The sequence below is a fragment of the Ruditapes philippinarum genome, unplaced genomic scaffold (genome assembly GCF_026571515.1).
Source record: "Ruditapes philippinarum isolate M1 unplaced genomic scaffold, ASM2657151v2 ctg9268_1_1_1_1, whole genome shotgun sequence".
NCBI lineage: Eukaryota > Metazoa > Mollusca > Bivalvia > Venerida > Veneridae > Ruditapes > Ruditapes philippinarum.
Genome location: NW_026852654.1, coordinates 70790 through 88747, shown reverse-complemented (window position 1 = coordinate 88747; position 17958 = coordinate 70790). Strand labels below are relative to the sequence as shown.

Here is a 17958-nt window from a genome sequence, read left to right as displayed (position 1 = left end):
TACCCAAACAAACAAGATGGCGGATGCGGCCAAAAAGTAGGTTTTACCCTTTTTAGCTCACCTGAGCATGCTCAGGGTGAGCTTTTAGGATCGATGATTGTCCGTCGTCCGTCCGTCCGTCGTCCGTTCACATTTAGTTGTTAACACTCTAGCGGTCACATTTTTGCCTCAATCATCATCAAACTTGGTCAGGATGCTTATCTAGTTGATAGCTCGGATGAGTTCGAACATGGGTCATCTCGGATGAGAAACTAGGTCACAAGAGCTAAAAATAGAAAAACCTTGTTAACACTCTAGAGGTCACATTTTTGCCTCAATCATCATCAAACTTGGTCAGGATGTTTGTCTAGGTGATAGCTCGGATGAGTTCAAACATGGGTCATCTCGGATGAAAAAGTAGGTCACCGGAGCTAAAAATAGAAAAACCTTGTTAACACTCTAGCGGTCACATTTTTGCATCAATCATCATCAAACTTGGTCAGGATGCTTGTCTAGGTGATAGCTCGGATGAGTTCGAACATGGGTCATCTCGGATAAAAAACTAGGTCACAGGAGCTAAAAATAGAAAAACCTTGTTAACACTCTAGCGGTCACATTTTTGCATCAATCATCATCAAACTTGGTCAGGATGCTTATCTAGTTGATAGCTCGGATGAGTTTGAACATGGGTCATCTCGGATGAAAAAGTAGGTCACCGGAGCTAAAAATAGAAAAACCTTGTTAACACTCTAGCGGTCACATTTTTGCATCAATCATCATCAAACTTGGTCAAGATGCTTGTCTAGGTGATAGCTCGGATGAGTTCGAACATGGGTCATCTCGGATGAAAAAGTAGGTCACCGGAGCTAAAAATAGAAAAACCTTGTTAACACTCTAGCGGTCACATTTTTGCATCAATCATCATCAAACTTGGTCAGGATGCTTATCTAGTTAATAGCTCGGATGAGTGTGAACATGGGTCATCTCGGATGAAAAAGTAGGTCACCGGAGCTAAAAATAGAAAAACGTTGTTAACACTCTAGTGGTCACATTTTTGCATCAATCATCATCAAACTTGATCAAGATGCTTGTCTAGGTGATAGCTCGGATGAGTTCGAACATGGGTCATCTCGGATAAAAAACTAGGTCACAGGAGCTAAAAATAGAAAAACCTTGTTAACACTCTAGTGGCAACTGTTGTGATCCAAATATTCTGTTAATTGGTCTGAAAGTTTGTTTTGATGATTTCTAAGTCAAGTTCGAACATTGGTCATCTTGGATGAAAAAAACTATGTCACACCGCCCAAATATGGAAAAACCTTGTTAACATTCTAGTGGTCACATTTTCGACTCAATTATCATCAAACTTGGTCAGGATGCTTGTATAGGTAATTGCTTGGATGAGTTCGAAATCGCATGTGGAACTAGGTCACCGGAGCTAAAAATAGAAAAATCTTGTTAACACTCTAGTTGCTACTGTTTTGATCCAAGTATCCTTGAAATTGGTCTAAAAGTTTGTTTTGATGATTTCTAGGTCAAGTTTGAATATGTGTCACCTGGGTAAAAAACTAGGTCGCACTGCTCAAATATGGATAATCCTTGTTAACACTGTAGTGGTCACATTTTTGACTCACCTGTCATGAGACTTGGTCAGAATGCTTGTCTAGGTAATTGTTTGGATGAGTTTGATAAATCAGGTGAGCGATCTAGGGCCATCATGGCCCTCTTGTTTCTCTGAAATTCATGATGTTCTTGTATAAAGTACATATAACAACCTTCTACACAATTTTCCTGGCACACAGAAATTTATTTCATGGTGTTTCGTCCAGCACTTGTTCTGAAATGCGCGTCACCAGATTTGAAGCGAGAGAATTTTCCACCGGTTTGATCGTGGTAACGTACGGCTTCTTCACTCAAATTCGCTGTTTCTTTTACATATATATATATTAACTGAAACCACTGACTTTGAAAAGTTGTAATATGTTGTCAAGTTATCCTTCATGCCCATTCCGGCTAGATTTACTGGTGTAAAGATTAATATCGGGGCATTTTTATCGTGGCATTTTCCGGAAATGATAACGTATGGCGCATAAAGTATCAATGATAACGTACGGCGCATTTTTCTACTAAGTGGATTTCTATTTGTCCAGTCAGCTGATAATAAATTATTTGTATGTTGGAAATGATAGATATTTGAAAAAAAAAGTTTGTCATTTCAGAAATAAATATTGTACAATGCTGCACCATCGGGTATCAATATCTTTCTAGCTGGTGGCATAATAAATATTCGTTGTAAATATACCAAGTAAAACACACGTTTATAGTTTGAGAATATTTTTGTAGAAAATGCAGAATCGAAAAAAAAATCCTCCATTTTCAGGAAACATTTGTTAATTGTTGTCTTCACATTAAATTTCGACAGTGTTGTGCGATAATTATGGTCTTATCCCATTATCAGAAAGAAGAAATGCATTCACCAGAGCAAAAATGTTAAAATGGTACGGAAGACTTGATATATTTTCTTTTCAAAAATTACGTTAACAAATTACTGTTAAGAAAATTTTAATATTTGAACCACGTCAAACATAAACAAACGAAAAGTGATTGCGACTAGCTTACACCCAGATGAGATGAGCCTGTGTTTATACGCTCATTAAAAGAAAATTCATAAAAGAGAACAATGAATATAGGTTCTATATTGAATTTATTGAATTAGTTAGAAAATAATGTTTTGCAAAAAGTTCAATAAATTTATTAAATAAGAAATTTCCAGTTTAGTTGACGAAACGTTTTCTATTTAGCGTGACGTTGTGCCACTATGACGTCAGATATATTTGCACGGCATATCCGTACAGTTTTTTATTAAAAAACAATTACATGCAATTTATAAATTTGCCTATCATATTTTGGCGTTTTTTTTCTCTCGCAAACGCCCTACCAAAACATTCAATCTCTGACAAAATAGTATTGCAGGTATCAGCAATAAAAGAGTGTTATTGAAATTTGCGGTAAACATTTTACCGACCATGATAAAGTTTCAAATCGGATTTGGATTTCGATGTTTTATCCATGATCGAGAACCCGTCTAGAATCATTAAAGCTAGACTGCTCATGAATGCGCTCAGATGACGTCATTATCTTTATGAAAGAACAGCTGTAAAAATTACTACGCTACTATGATAATAGTGTTTACGAAGTATATGTTAGTAACATATACTTCGTAAACACTATTATCATAGTAGCGTAGTAATCAGTTAGTGTTCATCTATGTTGTTCTACAGAATTTAGAAACTTTGACAGGAGCGATAGCGGCGGAGAATGTTTCTTAATTATTTCCGTAGAACAGCTACGGATGAATACTAACAAACGTAGTGTCAAGCTTTATTTGGCTTCATTAATATTTAGTTTCTTTCGTCACTATACTTGTCTATTTTACGAACACGGTTCTATTAAGCACTATGGAAAATAGAAGTTTATGTAGTGTCCAAATTTATTTCTCACCCAATGAAAGCGCTGTATTTCTTAAAAAATCTGTGCGTTAATTTCATGGAGGAACAAAAGACGATACTTTATTGAATTCCGTCCATAGTCAATTTCTCATTTTCATAAAAATTCATAGAACAGCTTAGTGACGTAATAAAGTGCAAAAAAAGCTTGACACTTAGTATGTAAGTATACATCCGTAGCTGTTCTACAGAAATTTAAACATCCTTCTTTCGCTATCGATCCCGTCAAAATCTATAATTTAGAACTATAGAACAGTACGGATGAGCACTAACATATACATAGATATTTGAAATTTGCGATCAAGTTTCACTTTTGACGAAACATTAAGATCACCAAAGGTGGAAAAGTTGCTCTATATTCGACTATGATATGCAAGAAAACATATCACTCGTGATTACCTATCGGTTTTTAATATCCATCCCACTGGCACCTGTACAAGGGCTTAAGTTAGCAAGCATTGTTACAGCCCATTGCGAAAGAGCCCTCGGATCGGATATTTCTATCCGATACAAAAACACATGATAGATATTATGCAAATACTAAATAATATTCAGTTTCTTTATTTGGTTCTACAAATCCTCTTATGTCTGGTAACTGGTAACATAAATTTTCTCTTATAGAGAAAATCAATTAAGCAGACAAAAATGCGCCGTTCGTTATCATTGTTATTTTGTGCGCCATACGTGATCATTTCCGGAAAATGCCCCGATTTTAATATTTTCAGCGGTTATTCTAGCCGGAATGGGCATGATTCAATGCTTAGATGCCGACATATTACAACTTTTTAATTCAGTGGTTTCAGTTAATATACATATGTGTAAACGAAACAGTGAATTTGAGTGAAGAAGCCGCACGTTACCACGATCAAACCGGTGGAAAATTCTCTCGCTTCGAATCTGGTGACGCACATTTCAGAAGAAGTACGGTACGAAACCTCATGAAATAAATGTCTGTATGCCAGGAAAATTGTGGAGAAGGTTGTTATATGTACCTTAACACAAGAAAATCACGAATTTCAGAGAAAAAAGGGAAAACCATACTTTTTGGCCGCATCCGCCATCTTGTTTGTTTGGGTAACGAACGGCGTGATTCCTCCCCGTGTAGGTTGCAGCGGCGTGCATTTTGTCTTCGAAAGGCACTTGTTTATATATATATATATATATATATATATATATATATATATATATATATATATATATATATATATATATATATATATATATATATATATATATATATATATATATATATACACACTTAATTTGTAAGCCAAATAACATTTAAAAAAAGAAGTTTAAATGATTACAACAGCGAATAAGGATTATTTTTTGTTAATTTTTTACCCACCGCCAGGACACCGACCAGAACCTGACGTTAGTACGACTTCAAAAAGAAACATCTAATCGACATCGGTTTTTGGACGTCAGATTAACGTCGTATTTTGGTCGCCGACGTCGTGACCAAAACCTAACGGTAATCCGACGTTATTTTAACGTCATGTGTTTACTGGGTACTTTGTGACATTGAAGGTTCCATGATAATTGCCGTATGAACACAACTGCGGATGTTTCTAAATTCAAACTTTCACCAGTTACGTGTTTAAATGTTGAATTTTGCTTAAACCGGTGCTAGGGGGCGTGGACTGTAACTTGCATTTTCCAGTACCGTCCATGAACAGGCTCATTCAAACCGAGCCTGCAACATTTTCAATTTTGCCGTCTTTGGCTTTCTTTAGGGATTCTGTTTTTCTCTATTTCGTTGTGTTGAATACTATGTGGTTGATGTACACTTTAAAACCCTTTATTCATTATTTAGTTATCTATCCAGAGAACCATTAATCTTCTATAGTCCTATGATACTCTCGTTTAGATAAGCCACAAATTATTTTGAATCATTTTTCAGGAATTTTATAAACCGTTACTCCCTACATCATGCTTTACATTCTGTGCTTTTACATTTTTTTAGGTACTTACGGGCGAGAGTTTTACATAGGTATACCTAAAACCTTCTCCGAGAGTTATCCACAGTTTTCACTACTCATTACCTCAAATATGACAGGAACGGCTATAATCTACATACCACATTTAGGCATCAACACGACACGTAGTTTTAATCAAAATTTAGAATACAAGGTAACTGGTGACACCATAACAAAGGTAAATACAACAGTGGAACACAAGGGTATACACGTGACAACAGATGTCGACGTCACACTTACTGTTATGAAATATCCAGCCAGTTCATGGGAAGGTTTTGTAGCACTACCTTCTTCCATGTTATCTTCTGAATATATAATCTCGTCAAGCTACTCGCTTCGAGGTTCTTCATATAACAGTAATTTTCTCGTCTTGGCAGTACATGACAACACCTCTTTTAACGTAGATATAGACAACAGTACATTAAGAGTCACCTTGAATAGACTTGATACGTATCTCGTTCGACGGTTAAATGATTTAAGTGGAGCCGACGTTTTCAGTAATAAACCTGTTGCCGTCTTCTCTGGACACGAAGCTGGAACATCACAAACGACATGCGGTGTTTCTTTAGAATATTTAGTGGAACAGCTTTTACCTACCAAACATTTCGCTCAAGAATTTATCGTTCCTCCAGTACCGCCAAAATCACAATATGTAGTTCGTATATATAGCTCATCTCAAAACACATCTATAACAATTCATAATAAAACGAAACAAAGTAGGCAACTTCTTTTGAAAGCTGGTGATTTTCATGAAATTTTAAGCGGTAATAACTCAATGTACGTTTCTGCAAACAAACCTGTCCAGGTGATGTTGTACAGTACATGTTATTATGATGCTAATATTGGCAACGGATTTATGTCTATAGTCCCGGCTATCAATCAATATAGAAACTCTTATCATTTCTCCGTTATGGCAACAAACGAAAATTTTACTCATTATCTTACAATCATTGCAAAAACTGAGGATATATCTGGACTTAGAATCAATGGAAACCAAATGGGAAATATCTTTCATAGCTATGTGACATACGCAAACAATGAGACGTTTACAGTTAACGTATACAAATTGTCAGCCGGTGAATATCATCTGTATCACGTGACCGGTAGAACATTTGGAGCAATACAATATGGCTTTTTTTCAAGATTTGCTTACGGATACCCACTGGGGATGGAAGTTTCCAAAGGTATATGCCCTTTCATTGTTTTAGAAACATATTCAGCTTATATTCATTATAACTTATTTAATACTGCGAAACTTATTTATTTTTAATGGAGCAATCATGTTTGTTTTTTGTCATACAATGATTAAAATGTAAATATGATTCTGAAGAATAATGCAATCATGACTTTATATCGACTAAGCATCTTCTGGAAAGAACTACTCACAGTTTATCAAGACATGACTTTATTTTTATTACGTATACTTAAATACAGTAAGTAACATTTTCATGGAGTGGCGTCACTTGACTCCTACTGAAAACCGATTGTATGGTGTATTCTTTATGATAAGCGGTCTTATGATTTGAGATTACGGGAACAGCCATCGTTAAACGAATGGCTACGATGTTTTTTACTAAGGGCGCGACAGTGTAAGTGAATATGTAATGTTAAGATTGTTTCCCAAAAACATTATTTTCTGCCGTAAGTGATCGGTAAAATAATAAGCACATTTATTTAGAAGTCGAAGCAAGGATGAATTCTTCCCCTGGTACTACGTTATATTATTGTATTAGTATGCTATTTTGTCGCACTACATATCCCAGACAGGCAATGGTTCAGTAGTAAGACACTCGCTAAAGAAGTGAGAGGTGTGTAGCTCAAAGATGATAAATGCCACACTTTTAATACATTTTTTCTTTACTCTTTAGTAATTACCCAAAAGAGAAAAAAAGCATACGCGTGTTTCACAAATTGAAAAAATGTGAATGATTGATATTTTAATGCAAATAATTTGGTGGCGTTCAAACATTTGTTTTTTATTTGTGATTAGAAGGCGACGAGAATGACGGGCTAAAGTGTTTCAACTGTAAAGGCATGACTCACTTGTACCTGTGCGACACTGTCACTAAATGTTTGGGGGGACAGGTATTGTTTTTATATTTTACACTCCAATTTAACTTTTACATTTATATTCCTTTTCGTTTTCGCTTGACTTTTGGGGCGTGAGAGATGTTGCAATTTTAGATTATCTCTCTTCCCTTGTGGCAGAGGGTTTGCCTTGACGTGTTGAGGCATCATAAATACAGCCACCGTTTAACCGTTTAAAGGCGACTTAATGAGTTCAAATGATTGGAGACTATACATCTCTTAGATCCAGCAGGTGAGACGCTTTTGACCCCTGGTGTTGCTTTAAGTTTGTATCACCCCAAGTTAGCCAAATCATCTTTACTGTTCCGGCGCCATATTACCTAAATTGTGTTGGTCCGCCGAAAAACCAAACAAAACAAAAGTTTTCCTTCTATATGCCTTACAACAACAAGTGCCAAATGTCGTATGTCACCTGTAAAGCGTTGCGCCGTATTTCGCTTCAGTGTTGTATGTTTCTGGTCCTTCGGGATGATTGATTCCAGCACATTTAAAGTTGAAGGTTGAATACCGCTTAACTGAGTGCTAGCGGGATTGAAAATGTTTTATATTTTCTCTCATGTAGAGACTCAATCAATGTATCTTTCATATCATATTGTTGTTTTCATTGCTACCGAGGGATGATGTCTTTTCCATACTTTTAAAATAACATCGGAGCATTAATTGAGCTTTAATAGATAGAAAGAAGGGTTGGATTGATTAATGGATATATGGATGGATGGACCAAGGAGAACAACGTTCAAAGAACGTTAATACCATAATATTCAGAAATAACAGCCGATAGGGCACTAAACTTGCAGTGGCGAACAAAAGCGATATATGAACGGAAAATTATACTTTTAGTACTAGAAATTCCTAGAGTTTAAAAAAGTGACGAAATTTATAGAGGAAAGGGCCACAATAGACGGGAATGGAAACGGCAATATAGAGAGAAGACAATTTGTTAATCCAATACATAACAATAGTGGTTGTCAAGCCATACAAAAAGGAGCATGTTGGGGCACTGCATTAGAAGACGGTCAATAGAAAAAAAACACAACCAGGGAGGGTAACGTTATAGCAGATAAAGATGCACGTTCCATTTTTTTGTGCCTTAAAATTGTTCTTGTTTTACGGTACAATTTAAACTTTCATGCCAAAATTATAATAAAGTCTGTACTGCAAACTAGTACTCCTATGCCGTTCAGTTGGCCAGATATAGTATAAGGTTAGATAATTTTCTTCTTTTAGATATCCAATGACTTTATTTTATTGTGTTTAAGGTATGTTATGTGGAGACCTATAGAACCAACAATGGACAGGTGAAATATAACAGCGGATGCTTAGCCTACAAGGTTCGAACACAAACATACCAACGAACACCTAGCCACTAAGCTGCGCATGCAAGCAAACATATTGTGAAATAATATAGGCATTTCATCACGAATCAAATTAGTAAAAAATATAAATAAATGATTAAGTGCTAAAGTCTTACCAACCAATAACTTCTTTCACGCTTAATTATGTAATTTTTGATTTTCAAGCTCGTATGATTTATCGCTGGTGGATCGAATTTCCAAAAAAATTCGTATGATATTTTCAATATAAATACCAAATATGTAGTATGAATGATGAACATATCACATTTATTTTGTATTAACAGCAATGTTCTAGTAAGAAACGACAAACAAGTCAGAGTACTTCTGAATGTGTTCACTGCTGCTCATCAACACTTTGCAATTCAAACGGCTGTGGAGCTGAAGGCAAGTTTAAATGTTAATGATGTTGTTTTTTTTTTTGTAATTTGAACAATAAATAACCATAACAAGTGTGCATACTTTATCACTTTGCACCTGTGGTTCACAATAAAGATCAGATACAAATATCTTGATACCGGGTATATAAATATATAGTACAGCTTTACTAGAAGAGCTTGTTCTGGTATTCTTTCACTGTTGGTAGTTAATGAACAGTTCCACGAACAATTTTGATCCCTTTCCGGTTCGGTCCACCATATCTGTATTTCATATACAATTTTATGCTCAAATTTAGGTTTACCTCCCGCTTCTTTACGAGGACCGTTATGCTACGACTGCCCGTATGTTTCGAGTATGGATGAATGTACATCAGTAATGCTGTGTTCCAGTGACGAAGTAAGATGCACACATTTTAAAGTTTTATATATAGAAATCAGTAGAAATAAATGCGGCATACATGCTATTTGAAGTATTCTTCATAACTTAGTTCTATAACATGCTCATTTACTACTTTGCTTAACATTTTATGACTAAGTTGAGCCTCAGCATGATATTAAAAGCAAAGGCTATATTGAATTACTTTAAAATAGAAGACCTTAATTAACTTTACCGGTTTCGGCTCTAATCCTTTTTCATACATATAAAATGGGCATTTGAGTTGCGACGGCAGTGCGTGTTTTTAAAGAAGTCATACCTGTGAAAAATAATTAGTAGAGCCCTTCAAAATATATACCATGTACCTCTACACACTTCAGCCCAAGAATTCATTCCTAAAAAGCATTTTTGAACTGTTCTTTTGGTTAAACTGTTTATAAACTGGCGGCAAGAAGGGTTCGAGCCGGCGACCGCGAAGGCGTGATTTAATGTATGAATTAAAGCAGAAGTCACCAGGAGAGAGGTCAGGCCTAAAAGCTAAATTACAAAACTACAATTCTCTGCTGCTCTAAGTAAACTTGAACCAAGGTTTATCGTTGCGCAGGTGCATTATCATTGAATAATTTGATACTGCGTACCCCGGACCTTGGATTCTTTGTAATGTAGTGATTAACTAACAGCAGTGAGAATATTGTCACGGTAAAATGTAATAGTGACCCTAACCCTCTCGGGCACAGCGACACGGACCACTATGCCACCAATGTCAAAAATAGAGCGTACATAACTCTTGTAACGCTCCTGCAACAACTGGGTAATCGCTGTTTTCATCTACCCACATTTTATTGCTGAATTTATTGTCGGGGTAAAAAAATAAAGCCACGTTTTAACCCCTGTTACAATATGTCTCAGGGGTCGAGGGTCTCGATCTTTGAACCTAGTAAATAGGGCCGAGGCTTTTTCGACCCGCTCCTTTTTCTGGTCAAATGCGGGATCCAACTGGCACACACTTACTTTTACTTTAACTTTTCATTCGAGATGGAAAACAAATATGACGCACTAAGGCCCGATATGTCACTTATCTCTTCCACGGTATATCTTGCATCCTCATCAACTTCAGAGGTAGCGGAAATTGCACGCCCGGGGCGGGGATCATCCTTAACATTAGTTCTACCTTCAAGAAAGATTTACCCACTAACCTACGAAATTTGAAAAAGCTCTTTAATAATGCAACTCAGCCAATTTTACAACCAGTATACAAAACCACATGTTTGTAAATGTTCTGCTAAAAATTTATTGCACGTGCAAATCGTGTGAAAATAGAATGCTTGTAAGAGAAATCAATAATCTTCCAAACGGCATATCATACATGTACTTTAACGCGCAAATCGTGGCTAAATTGAGTTGTTGCCACTAATTAAAATATTCCCCTCTTACTTTTATAATTTCACTGTAAAATTATCAAAATATGATTTCACTGTCCACTAAAAGGCATGTTATAAATATCTATAAATTCTTAACTGTTGTAACTGTTCCAAACTCATTTTGAAATATCATCACCATGCAACATTTTTCCTATCATATATAATCGTATAATGGCTTCAGGAAAATAATCTTATTCCTATTAAAGTGGATAGGTCTACAATGGGCTTATTTTTCATAAGTATTTTAAATATTAATAAAAAAATTACAGATATTCTTATGAAATATTTCTTGAAAACAAAATGTTGATAGAGTTCTTAACTTATTTAATATTAACAAATATATTATGCATAATAAATCATATTTGTTCTAGAACGCTTTATTATCTGCTATATATTTATGTGTCATATCGGATCATGTACCCAACACTTACCGACAACATTGATATATAATTCTTTTGTATAGTTTGTTCTCATGAATAATACTAAACGTTATGAACATAATTATTAATCGTATTACAGATCTCTTATTATAGACAAATTCATTTTAATTGTAGAATCTATTATACTTTGAACAAATGTTGGTAAATCGGTAAGAATTGCCAAGAAATAACTATGCATTAACTAATTTTAACTAATTTATTTTCAAGGTGTGCAGCATTGAAAAGTTTGATTTTGACGGGATGTATGATCATTACACAACTAAATGCCATAACAAACAGGTATTGTGCGTAACAAACTTTTTCTTTCCGCTGGAATGGAGATATAATTGTCAATCCGTCTGTTCAAAGAAACACCCAATGGTTATTGTCAGCTATTGACAATATCACTTTATTTGAAGTGAAATATTTCATGAAAGTGCAATGATGTTCGTGTCTGCCCGCCCAAAACACTGTCATTCGTAGCTAGAATAAAAAACAAAAAGATAATCAAGGATGCGTGTCGAGCATAAGAAGGTCAAGAAATAACAAGTTCATACAGATAATATAGTGTCGCTTCTTGCCTTCATGGATGTATATTTTGTTAATTATGAAAAAATATGTGGCACATTAAGAAAATGTTTCGCATGCAAGATCATGAAAATTAGTCCGATTAAATAGAAAGGACATTTTTTTCAGAAGTACATTGATGGTTGTTCCGGTCAAACAAGTTATTATGCGTTGATTTTAAAATACATGTCAGTTTGATATGCGCAAAATTAAGATGTCGTGTCATACACAAAAACTTGGCAAGCATTTCGAAATTCAATATCAAGTCATGAAATAACTGTGAAAAAACTATGTCCGGACTTTAAGTTTCCGGTCTTAGGGCAAGGTTTTATAGTTTAAGGCCAAATAGACCTCGAACATGCATATTATATCGTTCATTTTTTAAAAAATATTTTTTTGTGTTCTCTTACAGTTTCAGAATTGTTGCTCATTGGCCAAATACCTGAACCATTCTAGCTTCTTTTGTACAATTGGTACAGTGTTAGTGATTTGTATAGAAGTTAAATCACTTCGTTTAAATCACAATCTATTTCACCACCTGTTTGTTTAAAACTCATTCTTTCAATATTTTAAACACATGTTGGAACTTTTACAGAATGAAAAAAAAAGACATTTCTCAAGCTACATTTATTCTTCAAGCATGATTCTTCTTAAAAACTGCATAAAATGGTTATATCCGATAAACGTTATGTGATTCATGAACATATTTAGAAAACATATCAATTTGACAATCAATTTTGAGTGCATTGATGTAGAAAAATGCACGGTACGAATTTAAAGGCACAGAAATGTATACATTCATATACACGAAGGCCGATTGTGACACAAAGTAACCAGAATCAACTGTTTGAATAAGATATCTAATAGTGCTTTTGTTTTTCAAACTTTGTAGTGCATTTCCCACAAGAGACAAGCAGACGTCACTTCTTCACGAGAATCACGGTCAACGCCGGTATGTAAATCCTGCTGCGATGCTGATCTTTGCAATACCGATTGCTCAAAGACGTCACAAAATGGCACTGACGTCATTATTGTTGGTATGCTGTTTCCATTATTTCACGAGAACGAACTTTTCATAGACGTTTTCTTCCTTTGTTAAAAAAATTTCGTCGTATTTATCATCTAAAGTACACGGATATTTTTTTTAATTTAAACAGTGTAATGATATACATTGTACTTTATAATAATGATGAATATATTACGAACATTATAATAATAATAACAGCAATAATAATGATAATTATGATTAAAACTAGAATTATCAACATAATAAGAATACTGATGGAGGCAATAATTGTGTTGGTGTTCAAAACAAGCAAACATTTAAAAAAACAACATAGTTCAGATTGATAGCCACTAACGATTTCAAACAATCACCTTGTGATTTGTTTTCTTTCAGGATAAAACCCGATCTTGACATGGATTACTTGGTGATGGGCAAAAATCTTTATACTTTAATAAAGACTTAAAGTATCAGTTTGTTTACATTTTTATTCATTATTCAGTATTATTCAAAAGAGCATACATGTACAATGTTTAACATAAATAAAACAAAAACAAAAAAACAAACAAACTTGAAGTTCGTCTAATACAGCACATAGACAATGTTGCAGGCATTTGATTGATGGACAGTGAATAATACAATAAACCTTCCAATATTCGCAATGTTCAACATTCATATATGAAAGTGGTACAATACAGGAACATTAGTATATCATCTTGTGGTAATCACGGAGCATTATCTGTGATACTTTTATGTCATTCCATGAAAAGCCACGAATAGTCGCGTAGTTTACAGAACTAAACAAAAGTTTATCAACACGTAGAATAGTACACATTGGACCACTCTCGTAGCATTTAATAGAAATGAGAACGAATGTTTGTATGCACGAGAACCCTTTAACTACATATTGAACTAGCATTTAGAGCAATGTTGCAAATAACATAACTGTAGCATGAACCATTTTTATGATTTGTGAAAAGATAATCATGTGATATCTTATTGCAATACTTGCAAATTATAAATACATTGCAAAGTAACTGAATATGTTTTATGCAATACTCGGTATTTGGTTACTAATTTCAGATGTGTTTAATGTTGCTTAAGTCACAACAAATCTTTGTTGTTGCTATAGAGGTTATATTATATAAATATAATATTTGTAAGATATATGATCAGGAGGTTGTTTTAAGAATTTCCAGACCAATTTCACATACGGGTAATTTTCTGTCCAAAATAACGCCACATGCTTAGGGGAACAGAAAATTTGTTACCAATATTAAATACACTTCTTATAAAAAAATCATTGTTAGTGTGTATAATTCTTAGGTCAACTTCGTTTGTTGGTTATTGAAGATCTAAACCACAACTATTGGCAAAACATCAAAGGGAAATCACAATGACTGTTAATAATGTTTGTATTGCTAATTCCAATGTCGAGATAAAATAAAGGGCACCAAATCCAAAAACTAAACTTTAGGCCGCCACTTGCATCATGTAACGTTATTCTCACACTCTCTTTGAGCATGAAATGGAAGTTTTTTTTCGATGAGTTACAACGTGACTAGATGTCCTTTTTATTTACTAAATAGTCTGTCCTCAAATAACTTCTTCATTAACAAAATGTCACAAGACCTGGTCACGGCTTTTAATTTTTCTACCAACAATTGTTCAGTTTACTGTATTGTAATATAGACTGCGATTGGCTAGAAAGTGCAAGGAATCAGTAAAATTCAGTGCACATCAGGTGATTTGATGAAATTTTGATGTTTTCAAGTATGAAAAATATTTGAAAAAACTAACACTGCATTGTTTTCTTACGAAAATGAACTGTTTCATAAGAATCTTGGATAATTTTTCATTTGGATATTTACATTATTCTTAAAAGGATATATCAGTTTTGTGGTAAAAGAAAATTTCAGTGAAAAAGGGGGTGTATTATCTTTGAGATCATTATGCCAAAAAAAATGTCGATCAACCCGATATATCAAGATCATTTTGATGTGTCAGGCATGTCATTCTCCTAAAAAAAGTCACATCTTTACCATGAATACTAATTTTTAAGCTTAAGGTAGATTTATGGGTCACTTCTTGTAATAAAAGCATATTGGAAAATCAGTACAGTAGTTTGACCAGTTCATAACGAATAAAGATGACTTCCAATCCATATCAACATGAACTTGTTATTCCAAAATCCGTATATTTCCGATTGTGAGCGAAGCCAGGGTAGATTTGAAAGACCCTGTCGTAGCTAAGTGGGAAGAGTGTCAAGGAATCATGAACAACACATGTCTCGGAAACTAACGCTTTTGGTTGTCCTATGTATAGTATATATTTAAAGATGTAAATAAATGAGTAAAAAATCCGACCACTTGTCAAATTGCAAAAATATGTACATGACCAGTTTATATCTTCAATAACTTCGTCAAATCATAAGCTCAAAAGCGAGAGTTTCATACACATTGCGTTAAGGAATAGGCTTATTAAAAAAAATCAAAATAACATACAAACCCACTCACTTACCTGTAGAAAATGTGCCGGTGTTGTAAATATTCATGAGTCGGTAGCCAGTTTTTAATTCAAACTTTGTTTTGGTGCCAGACGACAAGGCGGCAAATACAATCATTGCTGTATGACGTATCTATTACAAATGAGTTTAATAGTACCAATAGGTATTCTAAATCTAATGCTTCTGAAAAAGACATTGTTAACAATCATATCACTAACATTTCCAGTATCAACGTCCGAATTGATGAAAAAGAACTCAAACTTTTTCTTTATGTATTGGATTCCTAAACCTTACAAAGCTAGATTTATTGCTAATTCTGCCTCTTGCACTACAAGTAAACTTTCTTTTTTTAATGACATATTGTTTGTCTGCCATTAAAACACATGTATATAGATATTTTGATAAAGTCTATGAAAACACAGGCAAACCTCTCTTTTGGTTTAGTGTCCAACGTAATATGTCATCCAATGAAAACGCTGTATTTCTTAAAAATTCCGTGCGTTGATTTTCATAGAAGAACAAAAATCGATACTTTATCAAATACAGTTCATAGTGGGTTTATTTTTTTCATAGTGCTTCATAGAACCGCGTTTGTAAAAATAGTCATCTGCATAAATTTGCATATGCGCTTTAGTGGGTCGCTTTTGAAAAGTAATTCATAAATAATGACGTCAAAAGGTCAACCGACATTAATTTTGCATTATATATATACATATATATACAAGCAGTTCAGATTTAAATCCTCGTCTTGGCGAAAAAGATACTGGACGTGTAAAAGTAAAAACCTATACAATAAGTCAATTAATATTTTTTGTTACGAATGTAGGAAATGTTTAAATTAATTTGTTATTAAGAGGAAAGTCCCGTGTGGGGGGGGGGGGTAGACAGAAAGTGAAAGAAGATGTTTTTGGAAAATACTTGTTTACACATGACAGATAGTGTATGGAATTCATGTATCAATTGTCTAACTCAATAAAAATGTTTGTTGAATTTAAATGTTTCCATACCGAGCAAATGAAAACTTCATGCGTATTAACGTAAATCATGCATATTTATAAGGTCAAATTTAAACCCAACGTTCAGAAAGCGGACCGGAAGTGACGTAATAAAGTGAATATGAATGAGGCCAAATAGTTTTACACTAAATATGTTAGTGTTCTACAGAAATAAGTCGCTATCGCTCCCGTCGAAGTTTCTAATTTCTGTAGAACAGCACGGATAAACAATAACATATACATATAAAAAACTGGTTAAATTTTGCATAGAACTTAAACTGTCAGTACATACGATTTTTCTACCCTTTTTACAACACTGTCGCATAATGATAGTTATTTAATGATAAACTAATTCCCTTATTCAGAGAACAGATTCATGGGAAAAAGTAACATTTCTTGCATGTAATCTCAAAACGCTTTCTTTACAAACTGTAGTGTACAAACATTAAACTATGTGTATCTGTGACAAAGGTTGTAGAACACTCTCTTTTCTTTTAGACAACATTTATATCATGTTTGGTAATGCCCTATTTAAACAGAACATTAGATTTCCTATGGGTACTAATTGTGCACCCCTAGTCACCGACTTGCTTTTATATTGCCATGAAAGCGACTGAAGATAAACAGCAAGATGTTATTGTAGCATTTAATGTAGACGGAGACGTACCCCATGTATCATGTTACGGGGTATATATTTTTCTCAGTTAATTAGATTTGCCACAGTTCATAGCAACATAAAGGATGTAAAAGAGCATAATATTTTTACTACTAGCAAGCTATCATAAAATTCTGCGACAAGGAATAAACAAGTCTGTTTTTATGGGGATGTGATTTACAAACTTCGTAGGATCTTGGTAACTTTTTCTGTTGTCTTTACTAAAATTATTAAACGTTTTGTTTTAAATGAGGTTATGACCATACGATTTTAAGACATACCGCATGCTTAGTGTCAAACCCTATTTCAGTTGGACACTACACTTTCCTCTTTTGATAACGACTGAAGGACCAAGTGGGGCACTCTATGATGGACAGTTCTTAAAACACTTTGGGACTAAATTGTCTCAATGTTCGTCTTCTGCTTCGTCGGGCCCTTGTGTGTAATTTCTCGTTGCTCTGTCTTTCTTTAAGACATTAAGTACTTTTGTTATGGCCATTTGGTTTACTTTTATACAATTCTACATGAGCATTTCTGTATTTAACTTTTCACCTTTTGTTACCATAACAACTTTTAGAATTTCATTTGGCGGAGATTCATTTTATTTGCATTGCCTCCTTGAAAAAGGAACATGATGGGGCTAAGAGTGAGGTTTGGTGCACCAACAACCGATTTCAGCTCCCCAGCAGTGCTTAGGCTGTTGATCGTTCCAAGGCGGCACCCCTTTGTGTT

The 17958-nt window shown here is 34.4% G+C and overlaps 2 protein-coding genes across 3 annotated transcripts in view; both read left to right on the top strand.

The window, feature by feature from the left end:
- Positions 1–17958, top strand: part of LOC132720213 (IgGFc-binding protein-like) — a 57829-nt gene that overhangs the window by 26710 nt on the left and 13161 nt on the right. The window lies entirely within an intron of this gene.
- The window catches only part of LOC132720230 (uncharacterized), a 72604-nt gene continuing 60126 nt past the window's right edge, over positions 5481–17958 (top strand). The window contains exons 1-8 of one of the 2 annotated variants that reach the window (XM_060704311.1): positions 5481–6648; positions 7455–7549; positions 8812–8883; positions 9192–9291; positions 9581–9681; positions 11729–11800; positions 12960–13104; positions 13467–13608. In XM_060704311.1, coding sequence (XP_060560294.1) covers positions 5538–6648; positions 7455–7549; positions 8812–8883; positions 9192–9291; positions 9581–9681; positions 11729–11800; positions 12960–13104; positions 13467–13471 — 1701 coding nt within the window. In that variant the 5' untranslated portion in view covers positions 5481–5537 and the 3' untranslated portion in view covers positions 13472–13608. Of the gene's footprint in view, positions 6649–7454; positions 7550–8811; positions 8884–9191; positions 9292–9580; positions 9682–11728; positions 11801–12959; positions 13105–13466; positions 13609–17958 lie in introns of those variants that run through there. The other variant, XM_060704322.1, reaches the window with a different exon arrangement.